The 15,549-nt window shown below is 43.2% G+C and overlaps 1 protein-coding gene across 1 annotated transcript; it reads right to left on the minus strand.

Annotated features, from left to right (window-relative positions):
- Positions 1–114: 114 nt before the first annotated feature.
- On the minus strand, positions 115–15,126 carry mief2 (mitochondrial elongation factor 2). Its single transcript, XM_083766074.1, has 8 exons — positions 14,993–15,126; positions 11,484–11,650; positions 7,314–7,479; positions 7,001–7,107; positions 4,592–4,768; positions 3,731–3,894; positions 3,158–3,304; positions 115–2,037 (listed from the first exon to the last, which is right to left on the minus strand). Exons 2-8 carry the CDS (start codon positions 11,625–11,627, stop codon positions 1,536–1,538), a joined length of 1,407 nt encoding a protein of 468 aa, XP_083622200.1. The 5' UTR covers positions 11,628–11,650; positions 14,993–15,126; the 3' UTR covers positions 115–1,535.
- Between the last annotated feature and the right edge of the window lie 423 nt (positions 15,127–15,549).

Raw genomic sequence — 15,549 nt, forward strand, 5'->3', positions numbered from 1 at the left:
GCCGACTGAACAGTTTCATCCCCCAGGCTATAAGAAAAGAAGTGACCCTGTTAAAACGACAGAAAGACACAACTATACTGTAGTGTAAATAATAGTCTTGTAACAAACTTGTTGGCTGGTGCGAGAACTTTATTTTGCACATTGTTACTTATCCCCTTCCATTTGCAAGTACATAATATGGCCTTGTGGACCTTCAATGAACTCCACGCAAAAAACATTCACCCGCTAGTAATCAATACACTATATATTCAATAATCCCACACAAGCCATCCAAAAAGGTTCTGTTCATTTGGCGAGTCGGGTGTTCTTCTCGTTCTCACCACAGTCCGTACAAAGAGACCCAGAAGCTTGTCCATGTGTGTGTGGGAGGAATTATCATTTTGCACATCCTTCAGAAAAAAATTAAAAATAAAGACAGCATTTTTCAACAACTTAGGTTATATAAACCCGTCCTCGCCTCGTCCTCGTTCCCATTGGCACGTGTTTGACTTTCCTCAGTCCAGTTTGCTTATCAGGGTCACCCACCTCCAGCTGTATTATATATCCCGATATATTAATGTAAATTAAAATGCCTTTGACTCTACTTGGGTTCCTCTCCTCCAACTGGGTGTGGTAGAGTAAAGTGCACGGTGCTTGCTGCATCCTGTATAGGGTTGGGATCCTCAGTGGTTCCTCAATGTCGGATTGAGTTCCTCCGGTTCCGGATCCCAACGCTAGGGAAGGAAGGAGGAAGCAAGAAGGAGCCAAGGCCATCGAAAAGCATCGAGAAAAAAAAACAAAAAAACACATTCAAGTGTCTATTAATAAGAAGAGAGTCTCTTCTGGTAGCAAAATATGATTTGCAACATTAACCTCACAACTCTGTCATCAATGAAATGGCTTTTCTTTACCACTTAAAAGGGGGGTGAAAGTTGGAACCCTAGGCTGATTGTTATGGATGTCGTTTTCCAGTTCAGGTTAAAAATAAAATACAGCAGGGTAAAACATGGCAGGCTGCCTAGGATTGACCTTATAGTACCCCATGATGTAAGCAATGCAGCTGCAGCTAATCACATTAACAATGTGTGTTAGATTTAGGTGTACCTGCCATTGTGCATTGACAATACAGTTGACTACCGTCTATGGTTGCACAAAGGTAATTGGTGCATTAATTAAATGTTCATACCTACAGTAACACTAACACAGCCTTAACTAGCCTGCCATGTTTTTTAATATGCTTAGCCTAAAAGCTGAAAAACAACAACCTACAATATAAGCAAAACCTAGGGTTTCCTTTAAGCCCTATTCAATTAAGTTGTATGACAGTGTCTCAAAAAAGGCAAAAGCAAAAACACAATCTAAAATGTCTATTTTTGCCATTGGAAGGTTTAGCTTACAATGACCACTTCCCAAAATATGGACACCAGGTTGAAAGTGGTTAACACAAAACACCCCCTTACTTGATCTCAGGTGCGCGTGTACACGTTACTTTATGTGATATGTTGGTGTGTTTGTGTGTGTGTGTGCGTGCGTGTGTGTGTGTGTCGTGCACGTGTTCATATGAGCAGTACTTCGGGCTCCGACACGGCGCAGTAGAGCATGAAGCCTATCTGGTCCACCTGCTCTTCCGAGAGGCCGCTCAACAGATTGACGGCCGGCTTGAAGTAGCTGTGCATGGCGCCTTGCTCCAAGTAGCCGATGAGCTCCGTGACGCACTGTTGGAAGCGCGCGGCCACGGCACCCTGGGACCAGTCGCTCTCGCCGTCGCTGAGGTGCAGGATGAGGTTGTGCAGCGGCGCGGCAGGGAGTGGGCGCAGCGCCGGGTTCAGGCGGCACACCGCCTTCAGGGTCTTGAGCACGAGCCGGCGGCGGCCGCCGTCCGCGGCGTCCAGCTGGGCCAGGCGCTGGGTCTCCCACGGGTAGAGGGACAGGTGCCACGCGTTGACCCAGGGCGAGGTGAGCTCGGGCTGGCCCGTCAGCGCCACGTCGCCCTCCCGGATCAGCGGCAGGATGGAGAGGAACAGGCGCCGTTCCTCGTCGCTCCCTTCGTCTCCGTGCCTAGAAGACAACAGCACAGCGTGGCTTAGGGGTAGGATTAGGGTTGGTCCCGATCGGAACGGGAGATCGGGCCGATAACGTCATTTTCAAATGATCGGAATCGGATCGGGAGCCAAAAAACGTGATCGGGACATCCCTAGTATCAATGTTATATCCATATAATGACATTAGACTGGCAGTGGATATTGTCTGTGATATTGTACTATTGTGATATGGCATAAATGTGTTCTATAGATATAAATATCGGATTGGGAAAAATCGGTATCGGCAGATGCTCAAAATCAAATGATCGGGAGCCAAAAAATGTGATCAGGACATCCCTAGGTAGGATCTTAGTCTTAGCAGAAATGGAAATAAGAAATAAAATGTAAAGATATTTTGTAATATATTTTCGTGGAAGGAAATGGCAGCTTCCTTACTCGGATTTCGGGAGGTGTAGTTCCAGACTCTATATAGCAGGGGTGCCCAGACTTTATCTAGGACTTAGATAGTGTTTTTCATAGGTACTCGAAGACACTTTACATGTGTGGGGGCCAGGGGAGGGAACATAAGAAAAGGACAACTTTATTTTTGACTTGAGAACTACTTTTAAAATGACCAGCTCAAGCTCGAACCTTTTTTTCCACCCATTGCTGAAAATGCTTTGAAAATGTACGTGAGGGGCTTTAATAATGGCGCTGGCATTTTAAGACAAATGCACTTGGAATGGGAAATAGAGGGGGAAATGGAATTGGCGTTTTGTTTTTATAAATAAGGTTATGCTACTGATTGCATGGAACGCTATAGAAGGCATGAAGTCAGTGAGCTGATAGGCCCATCTTGATGTCAATCAATCAAGTCACCTTAATTCAATTAGCAGATGCCAATCATATTTTTACATTTACTTTTTTAAGGGCATGTCATGTGGTCTACCTGTGATCTTCTGGTAGATCACAATCAACTTTTTGGGCACCTCTATAGCATGCGAAGATTGTTGAATAGTTGTCTGGCTACGTGAGACTAGTAGGATTCGGAACCATAGCCAATTGAGAGGCGATAGTAGACACCTTTATGAACACAGCTATTTGTTTAGCAGATTGCTCACACACAAGAAAAGCACATTAATAATAATAATACTTACTGTATCTCAAGCTGTGGGACTCCAGGTACGGGTCTGACCAGGCAGTCCATGGTGCTGCTGATACAAAGCCAGTTCATGGTGTCTAGAATAGCCTTGTTCAACATGTTCACGAGGGCCTCTGAAGACAGGTAACCCCCCACCAGGTGTCTGTGGCACAACACACAAAACATAGAGAAATCAACTCTGTAGGCCACGTTACACAACATGTTGGATTGTTATGGATTCATCTGTTGCTAGGAGACATGCGGAAATCCTTGCGTTTCAACATCCACAAGCAAATATATTGGGTGGAAACCTCATATGTCCAAACCTTTACTTTTGTTTTCAGCGTTCAAATACAAAAACCAGATCGGTGATCGGTTAATAGGTAAAATCGGCAAATCGGCCTGTTATAGCAAAATCATGAGGCTGATTTGAACAATTTCAAGTGGCATTTCTTCCTCGGCCAAGGCCCTAGTGGGAAAGTGCGTGCAAAAATGTATTGGCAATCGCACGCTGCATTCATTATTTGAGGCATTTTGTTCAAAACGGAGCAATCCTGCAAACTTTGGACAGGTAAAGTATAACGAGCACCTGTCCCAGTAGCTGCATCCTCGGGGGTGGTACTCCAGGTTGACCCTGCGGACCATCCAATGGAGGGGGTGGGTGAGGAGGGTCTCTTCCCCTGGAACCAGACGCCACAGAGACGACTCCAGCTGCAGAGGAACTAGAAGACATGCATGGTCCGCACTCACAACCTACACACACACACACACACACACACACACACACACACACACACGTTTGCAAATTGACATCACAAACACATCACAATGGCAACAAGCTGACTGACTGTACACTTACTACCTCTAGTATTAACCATGTTGTCCGTATTAATCGTGTTAACAAAGTATTCAATCAATGTTAGGGATTGGGAAGGATGTCAGACTTAATTGTCACGTCACAGAATGGTTTTTGTGTACAAGCTACAGTTTGTTGCTCTCGGTGGAAACCTTGTATGTCCAAAACATAACTTTTCAGATAAAATAGCAGATCTACAAGATCATTGTGAGCTTGTCGGTCGGCTATTTTCGCACAAGACCCAAAAAAAGAAATATGAAGATAAAAGGTATCTGCCTGACAGCAACGATTTGCAGATACATGCAAATAACCAGTGGCACGTACACAATGAAGAACTGTGGCCAAGTCTGTTAACACATTAAGACCTGGAATGAATCTGTGTCACTTTAACTTTTAACCACTTTAACCATTATTTTATGAGGGGTCCCTGGAACAACATATGGGGTCAGCAGCTAATTACACACATCATTTCTTTGACATGAACAAGTTTGAGAACCAGTGACATAGAAACATTTTCTGAAAACTGTCATGATTTGTAGAATCTGGTCTCTGCTAGTCTCAATGGGAATATCAACGTGTGTGCATCAGCGCCACCTGCAGGTCATCGAGCAGAGAGCCTCCCAGACTCATCTCTCCCAGGGGCATGTCAGGGTGGCGCGTGTGGAGGAAGCCCTGGATCTCCGTGCAGATGTCCAGACCTAGACGCTGGGCCCGGCACACCTCCTCAGACCCCAGCGCTGCCCGTGTGTCATAGTACTGCTGCAGGCGCTCCTAGACGCAGACACGCGCGAGCACACACACACACACACGCTTGTATTAGTGCAGGGGGGTCTTCAACAGGTCCTCCGGGACTCTTAGGGCAAGGGCTCAAATATTGTGAAAATAACCAATTTACAAGCTCACACCAGCTATTTTCACTTTTTCATTTTTTTTTCAAAAGTAGCAATCTATCAAGATTTGCACCACGTTTTGAGCTTGCAGATCTGCTACTTTGATACTATTGTGTGACGCTGTAGTGTGATCAAGCAGGGCGTTAATTTACGATAAAAGTCAAAGAGAAAAGTTAGAATATGGAATTTTGTTGACTAAGACTAATAGACTAAGGTTTTTCAGAAGACTAAATAGGAGCACAAGGAGACTAAATGGTGTGTTATTCAAAAGACTGAGACTAATCTACAAGCTCACAACGTGTCAATGTAGGCTAGTTGAACTATTCAAAAATGTTTTTCAAAATAGTAAAAAAATAAATAGCAAAGAAGTTTAGGGACATGGGGTTTATCATGGACGAAAATATAAGGCTAAATCATTTCTGGAAAAATTTACATTGCATTAAGACTAAGACTAAAAGACTAAGGTTTTTCAGAAGACTAAATAGGACTAAATCTAAATGGTGTGTTATTCAAGGCTAAATCAAAATATTCCGAAAAGATTAACACTGTGCCCGACAGCAACACATATTGAGTTTATCATACACGTATGTTGCAATGATTAGTCAAGTGACAGTTTTGTTTGAACTTTCAAAAGATGTGCACATACTTCTGGATTATGTTATATATAGAACGTTGTTTTGGAACTGTCTAACAGGATAATGTAGTTTATATTTTTACAACTTTCAACATGGCGTCCCTAATTTGGGCATGTCATTAGGGGGGCGACGTTTTATGACGATTTTCTAAAACGACCCAACCATTTTCAAAAATGGATAAAACAGGCAATGTACAAGTTCACGACGCGTTGCAATGTGGCACGTCATGAGCTTGTAGATCGACTGTTTTAACAACCAAGTGTAAATTAGGGCTTAAGTGGTTAATAGCATTCCATAGAGGGTGCTTTAGCAAATGGAACGAACAGCTGCAGGGAAGGAACCGATGCCAATTCAGTTAACGAGTTAAAGCAGAAGAGCAATGCTGGGTGATGATTGTCACCATGCACCGTTTAGCTCTTGCAAAAGTCAGGGTTTCATTGTTATTAGGGTTACCAAAGGTGCACAGCACAGCGGTCCATGTGAGGTGCCAGCCAAGGGATTAAACACTAAATAATGAAGGCTTATTAGTCGCACACTAGGGGCGGCGGTGGCTCAGGGGTAGAGTGCCTGGTTGGTAACCGTAAGGTTGCCAGTTCGAACCCGGGCTCCCCCAGAGTTACTGTCGAAGTGTCCTTGAGCAAGACACTAAACCCCTAATTGCTTCCGCTGCCATCGGTGTATGAATGTGTGTGTGAATGGGTTAATGTAATGCACAATCTCTGTAAAGCGCCTTGGATAAAGGCGCTATATATATAAATGCACCATTTGCACACTGGGAGCTTCTTCAGGTTGAAGAAGGCCCAGCTCAGTCTGTCCCAAAACGTTGGTAACGTTTGCATCGGCAGCTACGAGTGTGTGGCTATAATACTCCATTATTTAATTGTATAATATTACAGAGGTTCTCAACCTTTTGTGGATCAGGGTCCGTCCACATTTCAAAAGGTTTGTCTCACGAAACCATCAGATGGCTGAGCAAGTTTAATTTATAAATCATTAAATCAATTGTTTCCCACTTGTATCAATTCAATGGAACTAACATAATATATATTCTAAATTCAGTGTCACAGTGAAAGCTTTTAAAGAAAATATACCATGACATTTTCTCACATATATTTATAAAAATGGGTTTTTGCCAATGATTCGGGGGCCCACTGCGAAGCAATTAATTATCAGATAATCAGTAGAGCACCGAAGTCTGATGTAATTTATGCATCCCCCCATTCATAATTCCCATCGATATGTTTAATAGGAGCATCTGTGTTCCAAAAATAAAGAAATTAATGAATGAAGAAATTACCCAAAGTTATTCTCCATTGGGAAGAAATTACTTCAATGACCCAGTCCCAGAGGATGAATGATGATGACTTCTGTACTCTCCTGTCTCTTCAAACTATTTTAAGTTTTCAGAGCACTTTAAAAACAAATGCAAATCTACAACCTTATGCAACTCCATAAACAGGGTTCAAATAAGAACATACTTGCAGGGTGAGGACACACAGCTGGATCCTCTTGGGTGTGGACTGGAGCACTGGTGGTGCATCTAGAGCGAGAGACACCTGCTGCTGCTGCTGTTGGCACAGATCACCTGAGACACAGATAGAAACCATGAACACAATTAACACAGGATGTCATTGCTGTCGAGTGTCACACAGAAATGGTGAAAATAGCAGATTTGCATTGCACCACGTTGTAAGCTTATACATCTGCATTTTTGGCCCCCTTGTAAGTAACTCAGACCCCCCCTAGCGGTCCCGGACCCCATTGTTCAGTGTTTGTGTGCATCTTCAGCACCTTTCTTCTGTTTGGGGGCCTTGGCCACGTGCTTCATGACCACGCCTTCTAGGCCATTCCTGATCATGGTGGGGGAGGCAGAGACTAAACTCAGCTCCTCCCAGCTCTCCACCATCTTCTGCTCCACCTTCTCGTCCTCCGCAGCACGCCCCGCTCGCTCGATCAGCTGGAGACGTGACACACACACACACACACACACACACACACACACACACACACACACACACACACACACACACACACACACACACACACACACACACACACACACACACACACACACACACACACACACACACACACACACACACACACACACACACACACACACACACACTTTAGGTATTATCATTCTAAAGATTATTTTGCTGCTGTTTGCAGCCAACACGTTGAAGAAATCACAACATGAGGCTTTGAGTTTGAACCATAGACTGTAAAAAATATGGACAAAGCGTTCCCCGGGTCTAACATGAACGTAAAATGAAGCCTGAAATCCCTTGCATTCTAATGCACTGTAAATCGCCATCTTTCTAGATCCGTTTTGGACCAGCTGGCCATTGGCTGGCTCCGTTTGGGTCCAGCTGGCCATTGGCTGCCCAGACAACGAGGCGGGACTTCCCCCCTTCTTCTCCGTTGGTTTTTATTTTGACTCGAGTGGGAGGAGAAGACTCTTGAGTGGGAGGGGAATCCCGATCATAGACGGTAACGGTAGCCACGCCCCTCAGAACATACGCGACTTTATGGTCATTATTTTAATTAATGGGACCATAATTTTCCAAAAAGAATATTATGACATTAGAAATGAGACTTTAAACTAGTGACTGGAAGAAGAAAGTATTCATGACCATGTTTATTAAGGTAATACAGTCTAGGTGAAGTTGGGCCAAAATACATGGGCCTCTATGGAGCTATGGGGCTTTTTGGGTCCAGTCCAGCGCCACAACAGGCCATTATATGAACTACCGATTTCAAATGAGGCTTCACGAAATATCTGGCTGACTGCCCCCCTGGTTTGAACCCCTAATTGCTCCCGATGTGCAGATTGGTGCATTGCATGGTTTCCTCCACCATCGGTGTATGAATGTGTGTGTGAATGGGTGAAGGTGATGCACAATCTATGTAAAGCGCTTTGGATAAAAGAAAATCATTTATAATTAAGTAAGATGCTTCTAAACTGCTATTCTATTATTATTTTTTAATAAAAACTATTATCCCACGATTTTGTAACCCATATTTCACCCCTGTGTCAATTATCTAATGTGATCATTCTGGGATCCTCCGCCAAACCTGGGGAGAGCAACGGACTTGAACTCATGCATGAGTGTCAAAGTTGCTCCTTTACACCTGACAGGGGGGGGGAGTTTCCCTGGTTGGACATAGCGCATGGAAGGAACCCGTTATTCCAACCAGTTCCTTTCACCGGAAAGGCTCTTTCGCCAACCCCGCCTCGGGTATGGGCACTGATGCCGAGAGAAGAAGACGCCAGCCCAGCACCCACAGCGGCAATCGAACCCAAGACCTTCTAGCTGTGAGGCGACAGCACTACCGACTGTGCCACCGTGCCCCTGCTATTCTATTATTAATTTAACCACTTCAAAATAGTACTTAATCTTAATATAACTAATGACCAAAAATAGCTGATCTACAGCAAGTTCACAACACTGTGGGCTTGTAGATCTGCCATTTTCGGTGGGCTTCTATGGAATCTAAATGACTGAAATCAGTCACGGCGACAGAGAAATGTAATATATCACATACACCACACACACACGTGTTGGCAATTAAGACTTTCTACAACCAGGAAAAGTAGCCGTTATGAACAGCTGTTTGCATACCTCCCTAAAGGAGAAGATTGGAATTACTTAAAGCATGCAAATTGAATTTACACCCACAAAGTAAGCCGGGGTAAGTGCTTAATTTCCACACACGACACAGTGTAGTAGTAGGTGCTGCAGTCTTTCTAGGTGTTTGTGTAGTTGCTGTCTGCGTGGCAGTGCGTGCACGTGTAATGTCCGAGATTCGAACCTGTGTGTGAAATCAAACATCTGCTCCAAGGCCAATCCATTTTGGGCGGGAACCCCTTTTGGTATTAGCATTATGTTATGCTTTAGCTATTGAAAAATAGCAGATCTACAAGGTCATAGGGGTGGGTCCCGAAACTCGGGACCAAGTATGTACCGAACCGAACGTGCCTGGGTACCGGGTACCCATTACAATAATTCAATTTCGGTTCTCTCTATCGGTTCTCACAGACACGCGGTCACACGCTATTTATTTATTTTCTACCCTTTTAATAGAAGCGCAGGGAACAGAGCTGATCTACAAGCCTACACCGCGTTGCATCAGTGACGCGTTGTGGGCTTGTGGCTTGCAGAGGCGGGGCTATTTCTCTGCATGGAGTTGTCGAGGAGTGTAGAGACAGAGAGACGCGCGGTGCAGAGAAGCATTGAAGCAACATAATTATTAAAGTTTCTTAAACGTAATTTTCAAGTGAAGTTTATGGGAGGAAACTTTTAAGAGAGGGGACAGGAGTCTTGTGCCCTGCTGCCTCACTGCATGATCATGCATGTGCGCTGCACAGCATTGAATCAACATCAACCCACCTCGGATGCGTGTGTGTGTGTGTGTGTGTGTGTGTGTGTGTGTGTGTGTGTGTGTGTGTGTGTGTGTGTGTCTGTGTGTGTGATCACGGCGTAGGGTCCAGACTCCAGAGGCTCAATTAGTTTAGACTCTAAATTAATTAAACTAAACTCTAATTAACTTTAGAGCTTGCAGTCGAACTGTCGAAGAGAGGTGGCGAAAAAACAAGAAAAACAACAAATGATAGCCTACTCTGGCAGCATGCACATTTCTGCAAGCCGCCTTTGTTTTCAATGACCCCACCATTCGCACGTCGGCAAAGCCGTTCTCACCTATCGGCTGGAGATGCCCCCCCCCCATTAGCGATGCTAATTTGTGTGTGTGTGTGTGTGTGTGTGTGTGTGTGTGTTGCTCTCAGATCTCAGACATGCTTTTATTTGTCATTGTCAGTAGTTAGTAGTAAGAGAAGTAGCCTACAACACTATTGTCCTGGGTAAATACAGAATAGATATATTATATTTAAAATAATCACTATATTATCCACAAATGGCTCAATAAAGGAGAGGATGTTACACTATTCATTGTACATTATATATATACCGGAATCGATAAGCAGAACCGGAATCGGTACCGGTCTCGAAAAAATCCTAACGATACCCATCCCTAGTCATAGTGCGCCACCGAGTGGCGCGCTACGAGCTTGTAGGTCTGCTATTTTTGAAAAATCAAAGAACGACTGACATAGAAACATAGCTTTTTCAGAAAACTTTCAGGATGTAGAAGACATTTTTAGAATCTGATTTCAGGTAAGAATGGGTTAAGGCTGGACTACTCTGCTCCACACACACGTGTGCGGCGATGTACAAATATACTTTGAACCTTCAAATACAACTCGACTGGGGGGAAAAAACTGCAATTTCCACCCTGTGGTCTGGGCCCACTGTTGGGTCACAAGCGTATCGGAAGTGGCCCACCAAATTATTATTGGCACAACACTAGGACTTTGATGATTATATAACATTAATATTTAAAAAGTAATGTCAATAAATGACATGGATTTTGTTTTTTTTATCATTTCTTTAAACCTTGAAAATATGTTTTCATAGTGATACCAATAAATAAGAACGTATTTCTAGTTGTAGTTCTGACTTTCTGAAAATGTTTTGTGCCAGAGAGACCCTCAGAAGAGAAGAATTCAAAATGTTTGTAATGTTTGTAATACTAGAGATTTTTCTAATATTTTCTAAAATAGCAGATGTACAGTACAAGCTTGTATAGTACTGTATATCTGCTGTTTTTGCATAGCAAACACTAAAAATCTAAAATGACAAGGATGCTTTAGCAGTTTTTAATGGGTTAAGTATTCTACATTCCACTGAGATTGCAATGCTCATTAAAATAAACTCTGAAATGATGACAAACAATGATACAAAACATTATTTCGATAATCTCAAATAATTGTGATTAGATTACGTAATGATAGGGACTGACAGACAGGTCTAGGCCCTTATCCAGAAAAGGTCAGGAACCACTGCACTGGAAAGGACACCGTATCCTTCCTTGACCAATGAAAAGATGGAAAGAACTCACCCTTTTGACAGCCAGCGTGGCGATGCCCAAAATTGCAGCCCCGCCCACTCCCAGGACCAATCGGGCGTTAGACAGCAGGAAGTCCACCACCATGGCAATGCCATCTTCTCCTCGCCCCCTTCTGCTGCCGTGGAAGTTGTACATCACTTCCTGTTCTTGGAGTTGGCCTTGAGGGACGGCAAAGGCGGTTCGTTTAGGAACATGCACAGCGACATGTTTCACAAACCCTACAAATGGTCTCCTACTGCAAGTGGGCACCGGCGTCTGGCAGCAAATCTCAAACGTCCAGTGTTTACTGGTGCTAGATCCTGCAAGAGTTGTGTTGCTGCCGCTGGGACAGAGAAAGTACATTTTATCCTGATTTGGCTCTCTTTTTTTTTTTTGAAAAAAAAGGCCATTTTAGAATGAAAATCTTGAGAAAGTATAAACCAAACCAGTGTGGTGTAATGGTGATTCTTTCGGTAGAAAACTGTTGAGTCTTATTCCGTAGCACAGATTAGCGATGTAGTAACGATACCATTTTGCCCCTCCTGATACGGATTCCAATCCCCATAACTTGCATATCGATTGATACCGAGTCCGATACCATTGTGTAATTAAAAAAAGAAATCGCACTTGTGAAGTGAACGGTGCTCTTATCATCATACATAACATCACATTCCGTGCTCAGCTAATAGGCCTATCTCACAGCCCTTTCCCCGCCCCCCTTAGTCTTAGTTACCAATTTACCATCTTGTTTTCTTCATAATAATATTGGACCAGAGCTACATCCCTACCTGCTTTCTCTGCACACAAAGCTGTGCAAGGAGCCGCTCCAAAATATTTAGGACAGTGGTTCTCAAAGTTGGGTCGATGCCCAAGGACCCTCTGGGTTCCTTGAGGGGGTTCCAAATATACCCTTACAAGTTTGTAACTCTGAGAATATAACTCGGAGTAGTTTTCTTTCAGAATCACTGATCTAGGAATAAATAAAAAGTTAACAAAATAATAATGACAATGTAAATTAAATCTCATCATGTGATACATTGCGTGGTATTGGAATGGCATTAACTAACATACACGTCATCGACACGGATACCAGCGTTTTAGGCCGTATCGCCAGCTTTACCGACACTGGAATCGGTACAACTCTAAGCAGAGATCACTTATCCACTCTGAGATTGTCCCTTCTGTTTAGTGGATAGACAGGGTCGGGGCGCTGGGTATACGTGACCGCAACAGAAATACACTTTGTCAACTTGCCCAAAGCAGAGACTGTGCGCTGCTGTGCTTATAATATCGAGCCCTGATCACTTGGGAGCCAGAAATAGTATCACTGTTAAGTAACCACGTTGTTCCAGTCTGGAGCAGCAGCAAGGCTCCCTTTTTGGCACAAAACGGGTGAGAGGGCACAAGATCTATGGCATATACCCTTTTGTTCTGACTGGCATCCGTCTGTGAAGCTATTTATGGATGCAACATAGATATACACATTGTCCTAGAATGCAGCATACGTGCCACGTTGTTGAATCTTCTGAACATTGAGGACAGCACAACAATGAACCAATACATGCACAGCACAGAATAAACACAGCTTGACTTTGTTAACTGGTGTTAAAACCAGACAAAGCCCAGGGAACACACAAAGCCACCTGTCATTCATTTAGCTAGAACAATGGTTCTCAAAGTGGGAGAAAATTGTGTACAGCAGCACAAAAATGTATCCATATTTTATACGTTGGCTATTTAAAAAAAAATCTGATCTTTTTTTATATATATATTTTGGAAATGTTTAATCATTTTGATTTTCTTTTTTCACATGGGGGTCCGTGGCCTAATAAATATCAATTTGGAGGTCCTTGACATGAAAACGTTTGAGAACCACTGAGCTAGAAGTAGAAAATACTAGGAGATACAGCCAAGTAAAACAACACTCTCAAATGTAGGTCACGTGATGGTTCAGTGGTTAGCACTGGTGGTCAGCATAGCCAGAGGTTACTGGGTTTAAACTTTGAACCCAATTTAGGGGCCTTTTTCTTTCTCTGTGGAGAGAGTAGCCTACATGTAGTGCAGGGGTGCCCAAAAGGTAGATCGCGATCTACCAGTAGATCACAAAGGCTGTGCAGTGTGCCGGTAGATCACATGGCATGTATGAAACATATCATTTAATAGAAAAACTATATTTTTGGGGGTTATCTGACATTTGAAATAAGGTGACTTGATTGACATCAAAAAGGGCCTGTCAGTTCAATCCCACAATGGATACTACACAAACATCAGTAGCATTACAAAGTTATATAAAAAACTAAATTGGCAGGTGGTGTGATTAATTACCCAGCACCTATCGCAAAGCACCTGCCAATTGTGTGACCCAAACTTTTGTGTTTCCTTGGTCAATTTGTGATGACGTCTTTGGTAAACAACAGGAAGTATCTAAAATCGGTTCATCGATATTCCCGTGCCCCCCCTCGCCGGAGAGAAAGGCGTCCGTGTGCATCTCTTGAAAAAGTGGAGATAATTCACTAAATACGCGTTTTGTGCCAGAACTTTCACATGGATATAAAACTAGAGGACCATTTTTCACTCCACGTCTTTGGAATAATTTAATGGGTGAGTACAAACGGAGCATTTATCACATTTATGCCGCACATGTTAAAGTTCTACCACAAATCAAGGAGCGTGTTCTATGACTCTGTATGTGAAATACTGTACATACTGTATGTAACAACAAGAGCCGTTCTAGGGCTAATAAAAAACTACCAATTATATTTTCCCCCTCAATTTCCTATTTCTTATGCAACGCCAGTGCCATTATTCCAAAGCCCTGTAACTATTTTCAGCAATGTGAATTGGTGGGTATAGATCTTGTTGAGCTGGTCATTGTGAAAGTAGCTCTCAAGTCCAAAAAGAGTGGGCACCCCTGTGGATCTACTCACACACACCACAAAACATGCATGTATGTTATTAAGAGACATTGACCTTGAGCAAGGCACTTATTATAGCTGCATGGTTCCCGGGGCACTGCAGTGCTCAATGGCTGCACAGCTTGATCCTTATAGTTAGGATAGGCTACATTAAAGTATCATTAAATGAAATGGTAATAACTACTACTGAACTACTACTGAGTAAGGCCGAGGCTCTTCAGGTCAGTGTTATGAATTCAGCCAGAGGGTGGGCGGGGCAAGCTGAATGCTTTACGAGGGCATTGTCAATGAACAACAAAAAAAACCCAAAGGCTAACGTGACGTGGGTTTCCATTTAAACATCCCCCACGTCTGGCGACGTTGTTGTTGGCTGGATATCACGGTATCCGATACAAACAATATTAATAAGAAGAAAGAAGGAAGTTGTTTTTGTGCCTGCGTACTGTACTGGATAACTAGCAAGTTTGCTAAGTTAACTAGCCTCAGCCAGCCAGCCAGTCAGATGTGTTGATTGTGTCCCAACCCTCACAATGTTATATTATGATCCAAGTGGATCTATTTCGAGGTGTATATATATATATATATATATATATAGGCCTTACTTACCACTCAGTAAGGATTGGAAAGTAATACTACGACCCCCCGAAGCATTAGAATGTGTACTTCAGCCTCACACGGCATCCTGTAGCTAACAGCGGCTAACAACAAGCTAAGCTTAAGCTAACGACTACGACTGCTGCTGTCCAGCAGCTGTTGTGACTGACAGTCAGGAACCCGCCTACGTACACCGCACAGCAGATTGGCACTCCATCCAACCAATAGGAAGGCAGAGAGCGCACACACACGCACGCGCACACACACACACACACACACACACACACACACACACACACACACACACACACACACACACTGATTGATTGATTTATTTATTTATTAACAGTTTGCAGAATTACAGTACATTTCAAGTAGGCTACAACTCAATACAAAAACTGTTAACAGTGAGTGGACGACACCATTCAGCATTACACTTGTTTACAATAGGGCCCACCATTTTCAATTCATCAAAACATTTAGAGACGTACGAATATACACAACTATATAGTCAAAAAGAAAGGAGGTAGCAGGGTGTAAGAGGTAAAAAGGGAAAATAAATATATACA

Source organism: Protomyctophum parallelum, assembly GCF_964188405.1.
Source record: "Protomyctophum parallelum genome assembly, chromosome: 5".
Taxonomy (NCBI): domain Eukaryota; kingdom Metazoa; phylum Chordata; class Actinopteri; order Myctophiformes; family Myctophidae; genus Protomyctophum; species Protomyctophum parallelum.

What these genes read in the sequence shown, in the direction of transcription:
- mief2 (XM_083766074.1), bottom strand. Translation starts at nt 11,627, where the DNA reads ATGTACAACTTCCACGGCAGCAGAAGGGGGCGAGGAGAAGATGGCATT. An exon ending in CCACGCTGGCTGTCAAAAGG is followed by an intron (nt 7,480 to 11,483) that starts GTGAGTTCTTTC and finishes TCACGTCTCCAG; the next exon opens with CTGATCGAGCGAGCGGGGCG. An exon ending in GGCCCCCAAACAGAAGAAAG is followed by an intron (nt 7,108 to 7,313) that starts GTGCTGAAGATG and finishes TCTGTGTCTCAG; the next exon opens with GTGATCTGTGCCAACAGCAG.